Here is a 19,196-nt window from a genome sequence, read left to right as displayed (position 1 = left end):
CTAAATCCCATTATTTTAGTTACCTGCTATTTTAGTTACATGCTATCTGCATGCTGAGGCAAGCAAAATAGAATGTCTGTATGAAAAAGAAACAAACCCAGGATTTTTCTGGAGTTTATTTTCCTCTGTAATTTTCTGAGAGGGAGGTTTGTGGAAGTCATTGTTTCTGCTCCACTTGCAAGGTATAATTTACCAGCTGCATAGGTGAGGTGCTGCCTTTTAGCCTGCTACGATAGACCTGTACTGTATCTGATGAGCAAGGTTTGGGCTGTGCTTTCTGGATATACTGTCCACCTGTACCCAACATTGGTGTAACACTTTGAGCATGTACACACATCAGCATGGAAAGACTACTGCAGCCAAGATGGGAACCAGGAAAGATATACCGTCCACAATGTTACTTCTGCCAGTATCTCTGCTTTCCCTGGCACTGGGAAAGGGTAATCACTGTCTGTGGGTCTTCTCAGGGCTTGTTCCTTATCTGCAGCCTGGACTCTGCAGAAGGTGGAATGCTTTCCCTGCAGCCACCATTGAGAACTGTGTACCACATGGTCTCTGCCCTAGACAGTCTCTCAGGAAAGGCAAGTAGTCCACTATAATGCTCTGTTGCTTTTTATTGAAGAGTAGTGCACATACTTCTAAAGAAGTTACTGCACTTCATTTTCTTTGTACCATCTTTTATAAATTCTTCAATAAAAGTGTTGCAGTATCCAAGGGTACATAATTTTGGATTAAGAGGTATTGAAACAAATTTTATTTCACTTCCTGAAAGGTCACAGTGTGGGTGATTTTCTTAATATGTGTATTCTTATATATGTATTTAAAAAAAAAAAATAAAGATCAAATGAGCACAAAAATTAAAAAAAATTAAACCACCAACAAACAACAATGACAACAATTAATTAGAAGAGGGAGTATTCCCAGTAGTTCTAATAAATTTGACACCAACTATTCATATTTCTTAATATTGCAGAGGGTGTTCAGCCTCTGGCTGTGTTTCCAGGAGACTGTGCCTTGCCTGTTCAGCCAAGTGTGCTGCCTGAACTCTGACATCCTACAAGCAGCACAGTGAGCCTGCAAAGTACAGTTCTCTGCTTGCTGCAGCTTTTCATGACCATATCCAAGAATTTTTTTTTCTTTTTTTGCTGCATCCTTCCTCAGAAACTCAGAGACGTTTCTTAACCCTGCAGATAATTTTAGATCTCTGATCTGCCAGAGGCCCTGGCAGAGGAAGGCCTTTGCCATTTGGTAGCCTGTTGTACCTGAAGAGCTGTTTGCCTGTGTTTGGAATGAGGAGTTATTTTTGCAACTGTTTCTGATGTTAGCCATGGGTACTCCCGGAGTATTTCCAAGTTTTCTAAATGTTCTTGTGTCTTCTCCCTGTTTTGGTCTGTTTTATTTTTTCTGTTTTGTTTTTTTTTTTTCCTGTGCTTATGTCACTCTTCTTTCCATCAGGTTGGAAACGGAAAACATGTCTTGGAGTTCCCTGCACAAGAGTCCTGTTTCCAGACTCACTGTGTCTGGCTGCCCTCAGAGCACTGTTGCCATTGCAGTGAGCAGAAGGGAGCTCTGGTTGGGTGCTGCTCTGACCATGCAGTGCCACTGGTGTCCCTATAGCTGCATGGCAGAGCACTGCAGCAGGTGAGTTACACACCAGTTTAGAGCCTGAGCTGGTAACAGCTTTTGTTTCCAGCTTCAATGGTGTAATCTGTCTTTTTAAGAGTAGTGTATTTCAGTTTGAGTGAGACAATTTAATACATATCTCACAGTGCAGCTTTCACTCCTGTGGGAATAGGGATAGTGGTGTGAATTAGCAGGAGGTCAGCTTTTTCGTCTGCTACACCCTTCCTGAATGACCTTGGACAAGCCCTTCAATCTGTTTATGCCTCAGTCTGTCTGACTGTGTAGACAAGAGAGGAAGGCACTGCCCCCCCTCACAGCCTTTGCTCTTTCACAGAAAAAGAAGATACTTCCTTTTTCAGAGATCACCTTCTGCTGTGTTTGGATGTAATGGTCTGATTTCTCGAGCTCTAGAATCAATTTACTGTAAATGATACTAATAACAACACTAACACTGTGTACTTTTCAATACGCCTGCATGAGGCAACATCTGTGTGTGTTTAGATAAGCTGGAAGAAGCTTGATTTGGCCTCTGCACCATCTGCTGTGATCAGAGCGCAGCTCTCTGTTGGTCAGTGTGTGTGTCGATGGGGATGGCAGGGAACACCACTCTGTGTATTTTGTAATCTCTGTATTCGGTGCCTGCTTTTGGCACTCTCATCTGCCTCTCTTATGAATGAGTGGGTGGGGGAGGAGAGGGCTGGGCAGGGCTGACTCCTTCACAGATGAACCATAAAGAGCACAGGAGCTGAAACACAATCTCCTCCTCCTTTCCTGCACTGTTTCACGGACAGCCTTGCTCGCAACTGGGAGGAGGACAGCCTCGCCAGCAGCCTGAGCAGGAGCAAGGAGAAGGGAAGTTTTGTGCTCTTCGCATTGCAGGCAAAACCTCTTTGCATAAACTCTGCTAACAGGTGAGTTTCATTTTTATCTATTCATTCTTGAAAGCGAGTTAATTTTCCATCATTGAGCAGGTCTCACCCCTGGAGAGGTGGTAACACAGTTTTCTACCTGAGTTGTTAAAACAGCGAGGGGCTCCAAGGACTCAACCAAAGCAATGTGTCAAAAAAATTCACAACTTCATAACTAATTTCCTTGCCAAAGTTCCTACTAGAAGGAACTTTGAATAAAGATTTTCCCAAAGATTTTCTTGAGTTCCAATTAGGCACAAGGAGAGCTGAATGTTCAACTTGTATTGATGAAAGGAAATTGTTAAGATAAACTGACAAACTGTTGTTTGCAGCAAGGAATCAGAGCAGTAGCCTGTAGATAAGTTCCTGGAGTCGTTTTCAGAGAACTTACTAGTACTGTATACGTTGAATACATACTTTGAATAGATAAGTTGAATAGATATTTTGAAGGACTAGTAAGTGACTTAAATACTTTATTTCCCCTGAGAACACAAGCCAAAAGTTACACCTATCATGCAACTGTGTTAAACTGTGTTAAACCACATACCTTGATGTGTGGGTGCTGTTATATATATAACCTATATAGTTTTATCTTTGTATCTCAAATGTATGCCATTACTATATTTTCCAAACGCTAAGCCACTTTTCTTGCTGCTGTTCAGAATCTGGCTTGGAAGCCTTGAAATGTGAGGGGTTTTTTTTAGAGAAATGAAGTCCTTTAGGTGAGAAATTAATATTTTGTTTCAACAGGATAAAAAACTTTTGTTCATTATTGTAGCTTGTCCTTATTATGAGAACTTTTTTCCTGTTCTTATCAATCTTTTTAAATAAGCAAGAAAAGCAATTCACTGAGTGATGCTTTCTTCTTTTGTGTGTTGCATGTGGAGGGCAGCTGAGAAATAGAGAATTTAGAGGAATATAACACCTTGTCCTGTCCTCTTCTGTTCAAAACACATGCAGGTATTTATTAATAAGAATATAAGGAAACTTAACAGTAAAGTAAGTAAAAATGGCAACATGTAGGCTCATAAGATGTGACAGTGTCACTGTGAGCATTATGTGACTTTCTGAGCAGTCTGTTAGTCAGTACCCATTGTGACTTTTTCCACATTAGCACCCTTTATTCACACTGGTCCTAGAGCAGCAGAGTGTCTAACCACTTCTTCTTTCAAGTTCTCTTTAATCAAGAAGTCAGTAAAAGGTAGTCAATCCTGTGTATTTAACACCTACTCTTTCATTTCTTCTTTGAGGAAACAAAATTTTCTACTGTCCTCCCCCTATCCTTCCTGCCTCCCCATCTCAGTGCTACCTTGTTGTTGTTACCCCGTATCAGGCTGGTCCTCCACACGCACTTGCCAAGTCTTTCTGTTACAAGAGGTGGAAGAGTGCCATTTCTAGTTTATTTTACACTTGGTGCTATACAGCTGCAGGTAAGAGGATAACATGGAAAGTACATGCCCAAAAATTTAAAAAACCTTTACACGGTCTAGGAAGAATACTGTAAGAAAATATTTGGTTTATAGGATCAGACAAGTATGTTGTTCTCTGACAGCAGAGGTGAAAATGTCTATATCACAGCATTGTGATTTGAATATCCCAATTTTAAATGAAGAAAGATTTGGTGGTTCCAATATCTCATTTAAAAAACTTGTGTCACTTGACACCTTCAGTGAGAGGTATTTATTTCACTTTGTGGCTGGTGGACAAAAATTGACTCCCTTTGTTCTGGATCTGAGGACTGTAAGCAATCTTATAGCAACGGGAAAAGAGAGAAGAGGGGTATGGGGAAAGGGAAGAGAAGGGAGGAAAGTGAGTCTCTGCAGAGCTAGGTGTACACAGATGTCATTGTGTACTAGATGTCATTGATTAGGGTGACCCTGAGGCTGCTTGTGAGGTCAGACAGACAGGAAGCTTCTTACCTCTGGCTGAGCACAGTTGCACAGGGCCAGGTGTTCAAAGGTGGGGACATTAGTGTAAATTTTCCTCACCCAACCAGCCTTGTGGATGATGTTACTCAGATTTACCAGCTGATGCTCTAAATGCAAGTTTTCTTGGCATGCCAATGAACAGTGCATGGAGAAGAAAATTTCTTCCCTTCCAGTTTTTCTAGTTCTGACCTATGGTGCATTCATGGTGCTTTGGGGTTTCACTTCTGATGGCTGTATTGTGTCAGTGTGGTGGTAACTAAAGGAAGTCATGTCCACTCCTGAGGACATTTATACAACTTGGTAATTATTTTTAAGGGAAATCTGTGGAAAGAGAACTCCAAACATGGCAGTCTTATGAGGCTCATTACCTTATAATTAGCTGTTTGTCTCCTCTGTTTGTTTTTCCTATAAAATTTATTCTGAGTGGCTTTTATTGCTTGTTATTAATTATTCTGCCAGCTGAAGCATTTGCAGAGCTGCTGACCCTAACAGCTGCTGGCAATTGTTTTTGAAAAGACACAGAACAGCTTTAATGTTTAGAAGACACTGACCAATAATTTTAACTAAAGGTATTGGTAAGCAACAGCAGCTAAGAAAAACATTGCAGTTTATTCTTTGAGGGATACATCCACTGTAACACTTTTCCTTCACTAGAAACATAATTTTCAACTCAGTTAATAGAGTAGGAAAACAAGAGCTTTTTAGGCACTTTGTGTGGAAGCAGTAGCTAATTTGTCTGAAAAAGAGTAGATAATAGGTTTAAAACCATGTTAGAGGGAGGATGAGAAACAAACTCACCTGAAAGTATATGCTCTGATCCTCTCCATGGAGCCCTCTTGCCAGAAATTGTTTCTGTGTCAACAAACTTCTTTCCAGCTGGGTTGTCTAGGAATTCGATCTGGGATTGCTTAGGCTCAGATCTGTCACCGTGCCAGAATCAAAGAGAAATGCAAAACTGATCTGAGCTGCATGTAACAGAGATGGCACTCTGCTCCTGTTACTCCTGTGCCCACAGGAGCTGTTGTCCTGACATTCTCCCCTCAGAAATTGCTACAGACAGCTATTGCTGCTAGGATGAGCCTGGACTTTCGTTTCTGAACATCAAGGTTTCAAGCTTCCTTTCTCTTGTGTCCTATGGGCCAGCAGTAAAAAGACAAATCTTTGAAGATATGTTGACTTGCCAATAGAGAAAGGGGAGATAAATAACGAATGAATTACAAAAGCAAATGTAATTGAACTGTCAAAGTTCGGTCACTTTAATGACACCTGAATAAAATCCTAAAATACCAGTAGAGAAATGTTTCAGAGATCTCTTGGTCTGGCTTTCTTTTAGCTCAATATTTTAGTAACCATTAGGATGTCATAATTTTATATCTGGAAACATTTCATCTTCCTTCTGCCAAGGAAGGAGAGTTTTTATTCTGTGATAGATAATGATTTAGTGTCTACTCATCTCTCATTAGAGGGTGTATCTAGTTTATGATCCATGTTTCAGAACTGTTCAGACACAGCTTTTAAAATAGCAATTGTCTTTTAAACTTACAAGAGGTTTAAACTAAAATCTGTGAGTCTATAATGCCAGAACACTATTATTTGGAATTTGAACCTATGTCCAAATTTCAGAGCTGGTTTTACACCTCCATCCCAAAGCAGGACCTGGATTTCTAAATAGTTCTCAATTTGGATTCTCATATTTCCTGTGCCAGCTTTTCCATCTCTGCAAGAGCTCATCAGAACTCCCCTGTAACAAGCATTTGATTCTCTCCTTTTTCTCTAGTCAGAAGCATGTTTGGAAGTGTGAAGGATTTACAGCAAGGTTGTTGCTTTTGCTGTGAATTGCTTCTTTAATACTATTAAAGCAGGAGGGTTTTGCATTTCTGTGAGGTCATGCCTCTCCAACTATTTTTCTCAGTTTTCGTGTTGAACCTCTTTTATCCAGAAATGGAAAATCAGGAAATGGAAATGTAAGCAAACCTGCAGATACAGATGCCAGCACTTTGTTTAAAGTGATTAATCCACTGGGAACTAGGTTGTTGGAGTCCTGTACCCTCAAGTGCAAAAAAAGGACTGACGTTTTCAATAGTCATCTAGGGAACAAGAACAGCCACGAGGAAAAGAGCACAGAGGAAAACCTTCTGCAAGGCACACTGCTTCTCGTGAGAACACTGAGAAATAACAATGGAAGAACATGTCTTACCTCTGAATATTGACTCAGTTCTACAGGAAACTTGGTTAATCTCCAGAAGGGAAACTGAAAAAAAGGGAAGAAATTTGATTAAAGACAGCAATAAGCAAATAAGGGATAGTTTAGTAGAGTTATGTTTCTACCAACTAGATGGGGACTATTTGAAGACATGCACAAATACATAGGAATAATGCACCCCACACACCACCTCTCCAATTCTGTATCCAAGGAAGAAATACAGAAATACAGAACAAAAGCCAAAAAGGACTCAATTGAGCCTAAAAGGAAATGAGCACAGCTAAACTGAAGTGTGTGGAAGGGCGGATGGTGTGCTAGACTAGAAAGAATTGGATCTAGAACAGAAACATCTGAAGTGCACAATCGTGTAAGCTGGAAACACAAACACAGTACAAAGGCACAAAAGAATTATTTTAGTTTTTTAGATGGCAACAGTGCACACACTGTGAGGTGCTTCAGTTGAACAGGCTCCTATCCCATGATGAATTTATTCTCCATGATTAAGATAAATCCAAACAGAGGAAAAAATAATTAAGTCAAAGAAAAATGAGGAGTGGAAGGGAAAAATCTTCAAATATTCTAAGCAGCTTTTCACTTTAACGTGTCTTAAAACTTTTGCAGGACAAAATGAATCATATATTGAATCATATATGCAGAAAATAGCATTTTAAAAAGAGATTACTTTATCGAATGTATTATTATTTGCCGATGCATGAAATAATGAAAATGCTAACATTCTCCTTGAACAGGAAATCTGCTCAATCTCTTTAGGCATGCCAGAGTTTCAACCATGTTTCAGGTATACCTAGCAAGCAAAGTTTTTCTATCAGACAGTTTTTGCCGGTTGTCAAGTGTTACTAGTCAAGCATTGATTGTGGATGTCCCAAGCTTGTCAGCAGCACTGCTCAATAAGTCCTGTCCATTGAATTACCAGTAAATGAGGAGAAAATAATGTATAGATAGATGTGTGTTTGGTTGCTTTCCTAATGACTTCAGGGAGTGAGGTAGTTCTGTTTGGAGGGTTTGATGTGTCAATCCTTGGATTCAAAGTGGCATTACAAAAGATGAAAGCTGAAAGATAATTTGTTCCCTGCTTCATTCTCTAACTCTGTCCATTTTTGAACAAGTTTTTCCTTGAGTGAAGCTAGGGACGCTTGACAGAAGGGACTGCCTTGAATGTTGCTGGCATTCCTTTCCCTTTCTGCATGAGCATGTGGGTACAAAAGTTGTTCTCAATACACTCATTGGCTCCAGGGCCATGAGCATCTGGCCAAAGGTAGAGGCTGACAGCCAGTGTTTTGCTCAGCCTTGGTGTGTGCTGACCAGGACAGGGTGTGCTGACCAGGGTGGGATGCACTGACCAGGATGAGCTGTGCTGGCCAGGACAGGATGTGCTGCCCAGGACAGGGTGCTGGAAGTGTGCTATGGCCCACAGTATGTAAATGGATGACTCATGCTCAGGCAGCAGAGAAATCTGTGGGTGACTCCCATGGCTCCCTTTGGGTAGCCACTCTGTGAAACAGGGGCTGTGTGGCAGTCCTGGGGCTACAGGGACACATTGGCAATCCAAGAAAGGCAAAAATCATTGAAATGCAATATAGATATGAGTTGAACCTGAAGCTGCTGACTTCAATGCAGGATATCTGGCATTGCCTGATGTAGCACTGTGCTGTCAGGGTAGGCTGCAGTATCAAAAGAGGCAATAATACAGAGTTTCAGAAAATGAATCAGAAGGATGATTTTCCCCAAGGCTGTAGATGGTAAAGTGAATCAGAACTTATTTAACTCAGAAGGGTGAAGTTCCTATTTCTCAATCCTAAGCTACAGCACAGCTGTTCCACTCATTGTTCCTTACTAATATTGTATGTTGATCATGGCTTATGTAGTTTCTAATAAGCAAGACCTGTGTAATCTTGGCTTTTCTTGCATTGTCCTGTTCAATGAAGATCGGTATACAAGTTTGGAATTATAAGGAGTTCTGTGGCCTGTGATTCATTATTAATTGCCTGCTGCTTCTTCAATAGAGACAGGATGGTTTTTTGGCTTTTGTGTCAAGGAGGATTGTGGGGGAGAGGGACATTGACTTGGTTGAGGTTTTAGTTCAGGGGAAAGGAAGATTTGTAGTTTTTTCTCTGAGTAATAGAGTGATTTAAGATGTCTGCAGGAAGTGGTGTGATGTGTTTTCTTCCACCCACTGTTCTGTACTCAAGCAAGTCATACACAAAACTTCAACGTGCCCTGTGGATAGGAACTAGTCACAGTAACTCAGCAGTGAAATACTTAGAGGATCATGTCGTCCACTTGGTTGATCTTTAATAGCAGGAAGTAGGGGGCAAATTAGGGTCAATTTTAAAGCTTTGAGGCAGCTATAGCATGACTAATTTCAACTGTGATTCACCACCCTGATACTACTTGGACTGCTTGCCTGAAATCACACATTGCATGAACTTCTTATTACCATAAATAGGGATTTTCCACAGCTTTTTTTTTTCAGTACTTTCTTGTGCTCAACTGGTTGTTCAGACCTCACATGAAGTAAAAAGGCCCTAATCCTAGATAAAGAATAAGTAGTTTTATTTTGCATTTTCATTAATGGCATAGATGAAGGAATCGAGTGCAGCCTCAGCAGTTTTGTAGGTGACACCAAAGAGAGGAGGGACACACCTAAAGGATGGGATGCCATCCACAAGGGACCTGCACAAGCTCAAGAAGTGAGTGCATGGGAATCTCATGAGGTTTAACAAGACCAAGTGCAAGGTGCTGCACCGGGGTTCAGGCAATCCCTGGTATCAACAGACTGGGGGATAAACAGATCAGAGCAGCTCTGCTGGGAAGGATTTAGAGGTGCTGGTAGATGAGAGGCTGGACAGGAACACTTGGAGCCCAGAGAGCCAAACGCGTTCTGGGCTGTATCCAAAGCAGCATGATCAGCAGAGCAACGGAGGGGATTCTGCCCCTCCACTCTGCTCTGCTGAGACCCCACCTGCAGTGCTGCATCCAGCTCTGGGGTCTCAGCACAGGAAGGACATGGACCTGTTGGAGTGAGTCCAGAGGAGGCTCTCCAAGATGATGAGAGGGATGGGGCACCTCTCCTGTGAGCAAAGGCTGAGAAAATTGCATTTCTCCCAGCCTGGAGAAGAGGGGTCTCCAGGGTGGCGTAATAGCTGCCTTGCAGGAGGGAGCCTAAAAGAAAGATGGTGAGAGATGTTTTACAAGGGCATGTGGTGATAGGACAAGGGGGAATGGCTTCAAACTAAAAGATTTAGATTATATGTTAGAAGGAAATTCTTTACTGTGGGGGTGGTGAGACACTGGAAGAGGTTGCCCAGAGAAGCTGTGGATGCCATCCCTGAAAGTGTTCAAGGCCAAGCTGGGTGGAGCTTCAAGCAGCCTGGTCTAGTGGAAGGTGTTCCTGCCCATGGTTGGAATGAGATGACTTTTAAGGTCCCTTCCACCTCAAACCATTCTATGACTCTATGATATTGGACTAACTGTGGTAATTATCCTACCTGCCTCCCTTGCCCTTTATCTCAAGCTGTCCTTTATATGTGCAGGCATCAACAAAGAAGTCCAAAGTCATTACAACCTGAAATGGAAAGGTATAGAAACAGAACATGGAATTCCCAGAGTATCAAAAGATGGAGCAAATGGAATGATTTAGGAAAAATTGGGCATTGATGACTAATTAGTCTTTTGTTTATGTGGATTCTGAAAAAAACGCTGCCGACTTCCTTTTTTGACAATAGGTTTATAAGTCATCTGATAATGACAAAAGTAGTTATTTGTAATTTACAGAACACTTTTACAGTTCCCATCAGCTGAAGCAAATATACAGAGTAATAATTGTTGTACTCAGAGGTTCACATTAGAAAAATCCACTTGCAAATTACAAGTACTGAATGGATTGTGCATAGATGTAAATTACTATAGTTTAGAAGCTCAATTTGACACCTCTTTTTCAGAAAACAAAGTGTGATGTCTGTGTTACCCCAATTCGTCATAATTTCTGAAACATTACCAGCAATAATTCACAAACTGCTGTAACTGAATCTCCTGGAGTGCACGTAGTTTTTAAAAATATCTGTTTCCTTTGCTGATCTAATCTCCTCTATGGCCCCATCCTATTTTTCAAAATATTTTTGTTAGACGCTGGTCAACAATTCTGGTTCTAAAGATTGGAATAAAAAACAACGGCAAATATTTCAGCTATCTTTATATAAATATAAAAATACGTATATACCATATAAACATATATTATAAAAATTCAATATTATAAAAATAAAGATATATATTTGTGTTTGTGCTTCATATGTATTTGTCTTTCTTTTCCTTTACTTGTGTTAATAGAAACACCTTTCATTGCCTTTAATGGCTCTTTCTACTTGATACCCTTTTAGAATCAGAATGGTTTGGAAATCTTCCTGGTTTGGAAGGGGCCTTTAAAGGCCATCTAGTCCAACTCTCCTGCAAAGAGCAGGGATATCTTCAACTAAACCAGGTTGCTCAGAGCCCCATCAAATGTGACCCTGAATGTTTCCAGAGATGGGGCATCCATCACCTCTCTGGGCAACCTGGGCTAGTTTTTTATCACCCTCATCATAAAAATATTCATCCTTGTATATAGTTTGACTCTACCCTCCTGTGGTTTAAACCACGACCCCTTATCCTGTTTCTACAAATCCTGTTAAAAAGTCTGTCCCCATGTTTCTTTTAAGTCTCCTTTAGGTACAAGGCTGCAAGAAGGTCTTCCCAGAGCCTTCTATTCTCCAGGTTGAACTAGTCCAGCTTTCTCATCCTTTCCTCATAGGAGAGGTGCTCGACCCCTCTTGTCATTTCTATGACCTTCCTCTGGACCTGCTCCAACAGGTCCATCTTTTACATCATAATTTTTCTGATTAAACCCAAATATAATTGTGCATTTTCTTCATAGACAGTGGTGCACACAAATTTCTACTTTCTTCTACATTTTTCCCCCTAAACTTACTCTAAGGGTATTATCCCTTTCCTGCTCATTATATGTTGTTTCACCAGTCCCTAGTCTCTTCTGCTGCTCATTGCTTCCCTGCCTTCTTATCTGGCCTTATGCTTCCAAGCTCTGTGAAACAGGATCAAACAGTCTGACAAACCTGCAAGTGTTGAAGGAAGCCTAACATGTGAATTTAAGGGCTGGTGTTTGTGTAGATAATGACCTGAATGAAATCCTAAACTGAAACCATCCCAGGTTTCTGATTCCAAGATATGCAGGACAGTTCAAGTCCTGCAATGACAGCCAAGTGACTCAGGCCTGTCTGCACTGTATGACAGGTGCAAGGACAGATTAAATAGCAAGAGACCATGCAGGCACACAAGCATGCTACACTCCCTGTTAATGGAAGTGGGTGCTTTGTGGATGAGACAAGCTGGGTGCACAACGGCTGCAAATTCCAGCAAGGAAGTCCTTTGGGGCAGTCCCATTTGTCTCTGCCAAAAAAATACATAGGCCTAGTTGCAGACAGATTTCTTATAATGAAAACTGTAGAAGTATTCCCTGAAACTGAAAAGACCCAATTGGCTCCATGCTCCTACTTGGTCCAAGGTTAAGAGGATGTTGCTGCCAGTGGCTCTGGCTGCTTCCATTGCCAGCAGGAAGCGCTTAACATGTGAGTTGCCCCATGGCTCATGGTGCTGGGAAGGAGTTGGGAAAGAAAAGAACTGTGGTTGAACTCTCCAGTGAGTAATAAAGTTGGCTTGTTTAAACCATGAAAAAGTGAGGCTTTCTGAAGTTCTGGGATCCTTGGCTTTATTTTTAATTGAGGAACAAGTGAATTGTTTAGAGCTCATGTAGATGGAGAGACTCTTCCGATTTATTGCCAAGACTTAGGCTTAGATGGGTATCATCTAAAAGATGTGGGCATAAAGGAGAGAAAAATATTACCTGGAAATGACTGCAGACTCGTGATACTGAAGGTGTTACATAAACTATCATTAAAAAAAGGTCACACAGCTGCACTATATCCATATTAAAGCTGTCTAAAAGAAATGTCTCTGTGTTCCTGTTCATAACTGCTTTCAGCTTTATTATTGTCTGCACCCCAGATGTTTTTCATAGAGCAACTTTAAATTTTTTTCTCTTCCCTCTATCCAGACATGGCCAATAAGTAATGGAGGAGCTATTTGTCTTTTCTCTTCTATACCCTGCATCACCTTCATTTTCCACTTTTTCAGACAGCTTGTAAAGTATTGTGTCATATTTTTTAATAACACAATGGTCTCTTCCACACCCATTTGTTTAAACCTGCAGTGCCTTTGATACCAGGTTCGTTGAAAAAATCCTACAGTTTCACTCTCTGGCTGGTGCAGAGCTATATTTAGTTGTACCTGGTGCTGGGGAGAAGTTGAACTGCCTCTGTATTTCCCTTTGGCTCTAGAGTCTGTCCTTAGCCCAGGCATGAGTGGTCCAAGGGTACAAAGGCAGCCCAGAGCCCATACACTGAGGAGGCCAAAACAAGGGAAGGATTTCCTGGCTCTGTTGCCACTGACCAGAACAGCAGCATAAGACAGGTACTGCACAAGAATCTAGATCTTTCTTTTTCATCCTCATCTTTGAAACTCGGGAGAGTTTCGTAGCACAAAGCAAAGAGATTTGTTACAGCCAGCCTTCTCTTCCTGCCCCTTCGAACAGCCCACTCCAGCATTTCCTCCAGGAGCAGGAAATGCTGCTGTAATCATAAGTGTATATTATATTAGCATAATATTGTATCAATATGACTTTTGCTGCCTCCTTCACAGTGTGCATTCTGGCAAGACTTTTAAACTAAGCAGAAATGATTTTACTTATTACAGATAATTATATTCTCTGTACATAAGCATAATTTGATAAAAACATTTAGAGTTCTTAGAGGAAAAGAAACATATTCAAAAAACACTGCAGCTGTAGAGTACATCTGCTTTTCCTCATACTGTGGTCCATAATGACTCACTGGGTAACACTGAATGAAACTCAGTGCTAGACATACAAAGACAGTTCTGAATTTTCAAAGCTGTCAACAGCTTTTGAATTATTATTTGGCCTTATTGACAGGAGCTGGACACTGGCTGGGCACTGTGCTGGTAGATATGATGATAGGTCTCAGATTTTAGGCATTTTAGAGAATAACTGAAGTGTGCCAATCATCCTGTGCAGGCACACCCTTACATGTAAAAGCCTATCACTATTAAAAAACCAAAAACATGTGTTAAAAAAATATTTGACAGTAACATCCTCAAATTCTGAAGCTGACAGTAATTTTACTGTAGTGTGGTCATGTTCTGTAAGGGCTGCCTGGGAAGAAATTTTATGCTCCTAGATGGGACAGAAGACAATGACAAAAAAGCAAATTAGCATAGCAAACAGGAAAAAGCAGCAAAGCCTTATCTTTGTCTTTGGATAGTGTCTCTTTTGAATCTATGGTATCTGAAGCTGTGAAAAGAGTGCACAAATTGTTAACCTGACAAAAGTATACCCAACATCCCCGAATTTTCTGAGGAGAGATTGAAAGAAATATAGTTTTGCTGTTCTGCACCACCAGGTTAAACATGCATTTCCTTCAAACTGGGCACAGTTTGCCCTGCTGTTCTCCTGTGCTGAGCATCTGTGCCCATGTGATTATATCATGAGGTGATAAAATGCTGAATGGGGTATTTCATTGTTTAGTGAAGGGTTTCATTACTGTGAGCTGGGTCCAGGCTTGACCTAGTAGACCTGAGTGCTTACCCATTGTCAGCAGTGGTTTTTGTGTATCAAATAGTTATAGTATAGTAGTATAGCATAGCATAGCAATGGCTTCTATGGGTATGTGTTTGGATTATACCAGATTCTTCAGGTGAAAACAATTACATTTCTGTGAATGAAGATGAAGAGAAAAGATACAAATGTTTAAGTCGTAAATGTGTGGGTTTGGGAGTTGATGGCAAATAAGGAATATTTAATAGCATATCCTGTAGAGACCATGGTGATGCACTGTACCAAAGTCACCATGTCCTTCCAACAGAGGAAGACAGCTTGCTTTCAGGATTGTTTTTATAAGTAACTGTAAGAGAGAGTGTTAAAAGTTCCACCACCCCTTTTTTTTTCTCTGTCCTGTTGAATTGAACTGCATATTACAGGTATCTTGTATATAAAGGGAAATTTAAGAAGTGGAAATTAATAATCAAGAGTTTTGTGCACTCTACATCCTCTAAGGAGGTCTGTGTGGACTGCTGGTTTACCAGAGACACTTTTTCCATCGTAGATAAATCTGATTACTGCTTTTCTGCCCCATCTGTAAAGCAGAGATTATATTTCTTTACATTTTAGATACCTCCAAAGCTAAAACAACAAATATTTGTAATTTACTTTGTGGTTCTGGATCACATAATTTTCTGGCACTTTTCTATTATGTTCTAGGAGTTATGTGAATCTTGATTTCCCAGACAGGCTTTATCAAAGACTTAGGGCTAGGAAAAGGCAGCTTTATGAAAAAGTGTACTATGTATTTCACAATTGTATCCCTTATAAAGACTTCCTTGTGTTTGATCTTCAGGTTATTAACATCCTGCAGCAAGTCATCACTTCAGCCGAAAGTTTTGTGAAAGACATAAACTCTACATGAAAACTGACTGTAATTAAGTCTTACATTCAGGACCCTGATGAGTGATACCCAGGGAGAAGTAGAAGATGGTGAATTTCACAGAGAATGCGACTGAGAAGTGCAATATTAATCATGATATCCACGAGACATTATCCCCTGTGGTGTACATATTTGTGTTTATATTAGGCTTGCCAGCTAACTGCCTGTCACTGTACTATGGGTATTTACAGATCAAAGCTAAAAATGAATTAGGTATCTATCTTTGCAATTTGACTATAGCAGACCTGCTGTACATATTTTCTTTGCCTTTTTGGCTTCAGTATGCTTTACAGCATGACAACTGGACCTACGATGAGCTGCTGTGCAAAGTTTGTGGCATCATCCTGTATGAGAATATCTACATCAGCGTGGGCTTCCTGTGCTGCATCTCCATCGACCGCTATCTGGCCGTGGTGCACCCCTTCCGCTTTCAGCGCTTTCGGACCATGAAAGCTGCTGCCATCGTGAGCATCGTTATCTGGGCCAAAGAAATTATGACATGCTGCTTTGTCTTCACACATGGGGAGATCAGTATGGATGCTGAGAGCCACTTGGTGTGCTTTGAGCATTACCCCATCAAGAAATGGGAGCACAATGTCAATTACTACCGCTTCTCTGCTGGCTTCCTTTTCCCCCTCTTCCTGCTGGCCTTCTCCTACTGTGGGATTTTACGAGTTGTCCACAAGAGTCCTGGCACTCAAAAGAAGAAGAAAATCCAAATTAAAAGACTGGTTTCAAGCACTGTTTTCATATTTTTAGTCTGCTTTGGACCATACCACATCCTACTCGTAGTTCGTAGCTTGTTGGAGAACAACTGCTCATTTGCTGAGAAAATATTTAATGTTTATCATATTTCTCTCCTGTTAACTACTTTTAACTGTGTTGCTGATCCAGTATTGTACTGTTTTTCCAGTGAAAGCACTTACCAGAACTTTGTCAAGATGAGAGACTCTTGTCTAACATGTTTAGGCCACCTGAGTACTGAGAAGAAGGAATCCTATCCACTGAACACTACTGAAACTCCCAACAGAACACAGCATGAACAACAACCAGGGTTATTACAAATACCACTTGATGGTGCTGGAATGAAGGACTGCTTCACAACTAATGTAGATACCCTCTAGCATTAATCAAAAGAACCTTAATCCTACATCTGCAGCTATGGCTGTGTTTGTGTATCTGCCTGAATTATTCATATATTACAACAGTGTGACCTCCCAAAGGCATATAAGCAATGCTGTACAGTGAAGCTGTTTCTGGAAGTGCTTGGACACTGGCAATAGTGAGGAAAGTATGTGCTAAGTCAGTTCAGTTATAATCATGTATGTGTTGTTGTGTTACCACTTAAAACCTGTTTGTCTTGATGACTGCATTGACTGGAATAAGCCAGTGCTCATGGTGTGTAGTTCTGGTGAACTGATCTTTAGCTGCTTTCTGTTTGCCCCTGTAGCATCTAGAGAAAGTAACTCTCTACAAGATGTCATCATCTGTTGAAAAGGTCAGAGACAGAAAAAATAAATGCCCCCATATATACTTTTAAAAAGCAAAAGCCCAATAAAACACTTCTGCAACATTTCTGTAACCCTCTGAAATAACTTCTGCCAGTTTCAAAGCCTGCAGAAACCATGCCAGAACCAGATTCCTAAAAGAATCAGTCAGATAATGCCAGATATTATGGGAGAACATGCACAAAGAACTCAGCACCTGCTAAGACCCTCAGGCTGTTTTTTGGCTGTTGAATCTCAGATTGTTAAACCTCATTGTAAGGCTCCTAGAGACTTCCGGAAGTGTGAGACTGGGCTTCAGTGGGTGTCAATAACTTGGTTTGCTGACTCAGAAGAGAACAAGAGGTTGGGAGTATGTGAGGCACTTTGCTCCATGTGCTTCTCTGAGTCATTGTGTTCAAGAATATTTAATCACATCTAAATTCTACTACACCTTGCTAAGGTTTTGATTGTGTGCCTTGCAATTTCTGTATCTTATGCAGCACAGACCATACAGGCAATTAAATAACAATGTATTTGTCAGGGAAACTGTTGAATGAATTCTGTTTAAACTTATTTTTTGCCCACAGATAATATAGTTTAGGGTTTGGTCATTGTTCAGTAAATACAGTATCAGAAATATGATGTATGAATGATCTGTGTCCTGTTTTAGACAGAAACAAAATACAGGAGTAAATGGAGAATAATGGCTTTTAAAGACGTGGGAGTTGTGCTCCACAGTATTATTTCTACCACCACCTCCTCTCTAGATTTTTTAATGAGTCCCGTGTGATTCTTTGTGATCTGCTCATCACACCTTCTTGTACCTATAGCTGTTACAACATGAATATTGCCTTGTCCTTTCAATTCTCTCTGAAGGTTTCAGACCTTCCTTGGAACACCTCTCTCTCTGCAACCGGAGCTGATAACTTCCAGCAGTATAATCAGTTTTGTTTCCTTGGTTTGCTTTTGAGGCAAAAGATTGTCTAGACAGATGGTCTACTCCTGCTATCTGAATGTGTCATTGTAACACAGCCTTGCTTGTCATCAGATTCCAAAAGGAATATATTCTAACAGTTTTCTGGAAACTACCTTGGGAGTGTAATATTGGATATAATTAGTGGATGTGTTTAATAAAGAATGTTTTTATAATTTTCTTTTTATATATTTCCACACTATGTTTGAAATAACTATCTTTTAGCTTTGGCCCACAGTTTCTGTTTGTGAGACTACAGATCCTCTCCTTCCTCCTCTTGCAGAAAGGTTTCATGTTCCCAGTCCCAAGAGGGGATTAGGTTTGCTTAGGTTAACATTTGGTTTGTTTTATTATTTTACATTTCTTTATACTTCAACCACTCAGCTGGATTAATTACCTTACATCTGCATATTTTTCTCATGACTATTAGTACTGTTTATCTTTATTTTCTCCTAATCTTTCATCTCATCTGCTGTGTATTCCAAGGGGGTCATTAGGCAGGGACTCCCTCCTGACTGCTGTAGCGTTGAGCTTGTGCATGGTTAAGCACCAACTCCTTGGACCTCCACGACTTGTCAGGCTGCAAGGCAGAGCATGCTGTATTACATGGAATTGTCATCAGAGGGATTAAGGCTCGTTGGTACTTTGATGTGGTCAACTTTGGTCAGCTGCTGCAGTTTAAAATCAGATGGGAACTTGTGTAACACAGCTCAGCATTCTGCACAATTCTCAGCACATAACCTGCTAACCTGCAACAGAAAGGAGGGATTTTTTTCGTCTTTTCCCCTCTTTTTTTTTTTTTTCTTGAGACCAATATTTTATCAATTCTTTCTATACTGTAACTGTTCGGCTTAGGCTGCAGAACTGTAACCAATATAGCAGGAAGGTAACTCCCACTCAGACCTTTCCTTCCATCTCAGTCAAAACACTGAAATCACTCAAGGGTCCTGCTAAGGTTGCTACAGACATGCTACACATGCAACTAAAGTAAATGCCATGCTTGGGACGGCACAAAAAAAAGGCAATTTAAAAGCACGCAGAAAAAGAGAAATAAATTATTAAATTTTGTATTTCTTAATGAAAACTGACTGTTAAGACTTATATTTTGGGGAAAAAGAGAGCAAAATCTTACTAAATGAAATTTTTTGACAAAAGTTAGTGCTTGGAAATATACATTGCACCTGTCAGTGTAATATGTCAATAGCACAGAGAGAATAAAATCAGCTGCTTCTTTTAAAATTATGCCAATTTCACTCTGTGAGTTCCATGCAGCAGTGAACAAATGCCATCCTGCAGGGTTACTGGCTTTGGCAAAGAGTTCAAGCATTCAGATGAAATATTTTACTCGATATTTATAGTTTTGAGAGTTTGGAGACTTCTAAAGGAGATATTTTCTAATTATGAAACTTCTAAGATACTTTTCTAGAACATCCTTTGAGGAGGTTTT

At 40.4% G+C, this 19,196-nt stretch overlaps 1 protein-coding gene across 1 annotated transcript; it reads left to right on the top strand.

Moving 5' to 3' along the window:
- Nucleotides 1-2,398: 2,398 nt before the first annotated feature.
- On the top strand, nt 2,399-17,936 carry GPR68 (G protein-coupled receptor 68). Its single transcript, XM_014869886.2, has 2 exons — nt 2,399-2,534; nt 15,203-17,936. The coding sequence occupies exon 2, from the start codon at nt 15,337-15,339 to the stop codon at nt 16,411-16,413; it is 1,077 nt and encodes a 358-aa protein (XP_014725372.1). The 5' UTR covers nt 2,399-2,534; nt 15,203-15,336; the 3' UTR covers nt 16,414-17,936.
- Nucleotides 17,937-19,196: the final 1,260 nt, after the last annotated feature.

The sequence above is a fragment of the Sturnus vulgaris genome, chromosome 6 (assembly GCF_052056855.1).
Source record: "Sturnus vulgaris isolate bStuVul1 chromosome 6, bStuVul1.hap1, whole genome shotgun sequence".
NCBI lineage: Eukaryota > Metazoa > Chordata > Aves > Passeriformes > Sturnidae > Sturnus > Sturnus vulgaris.
This window is presented reverse-complemented; position numbering and strand designations above follow the sequence as displayed.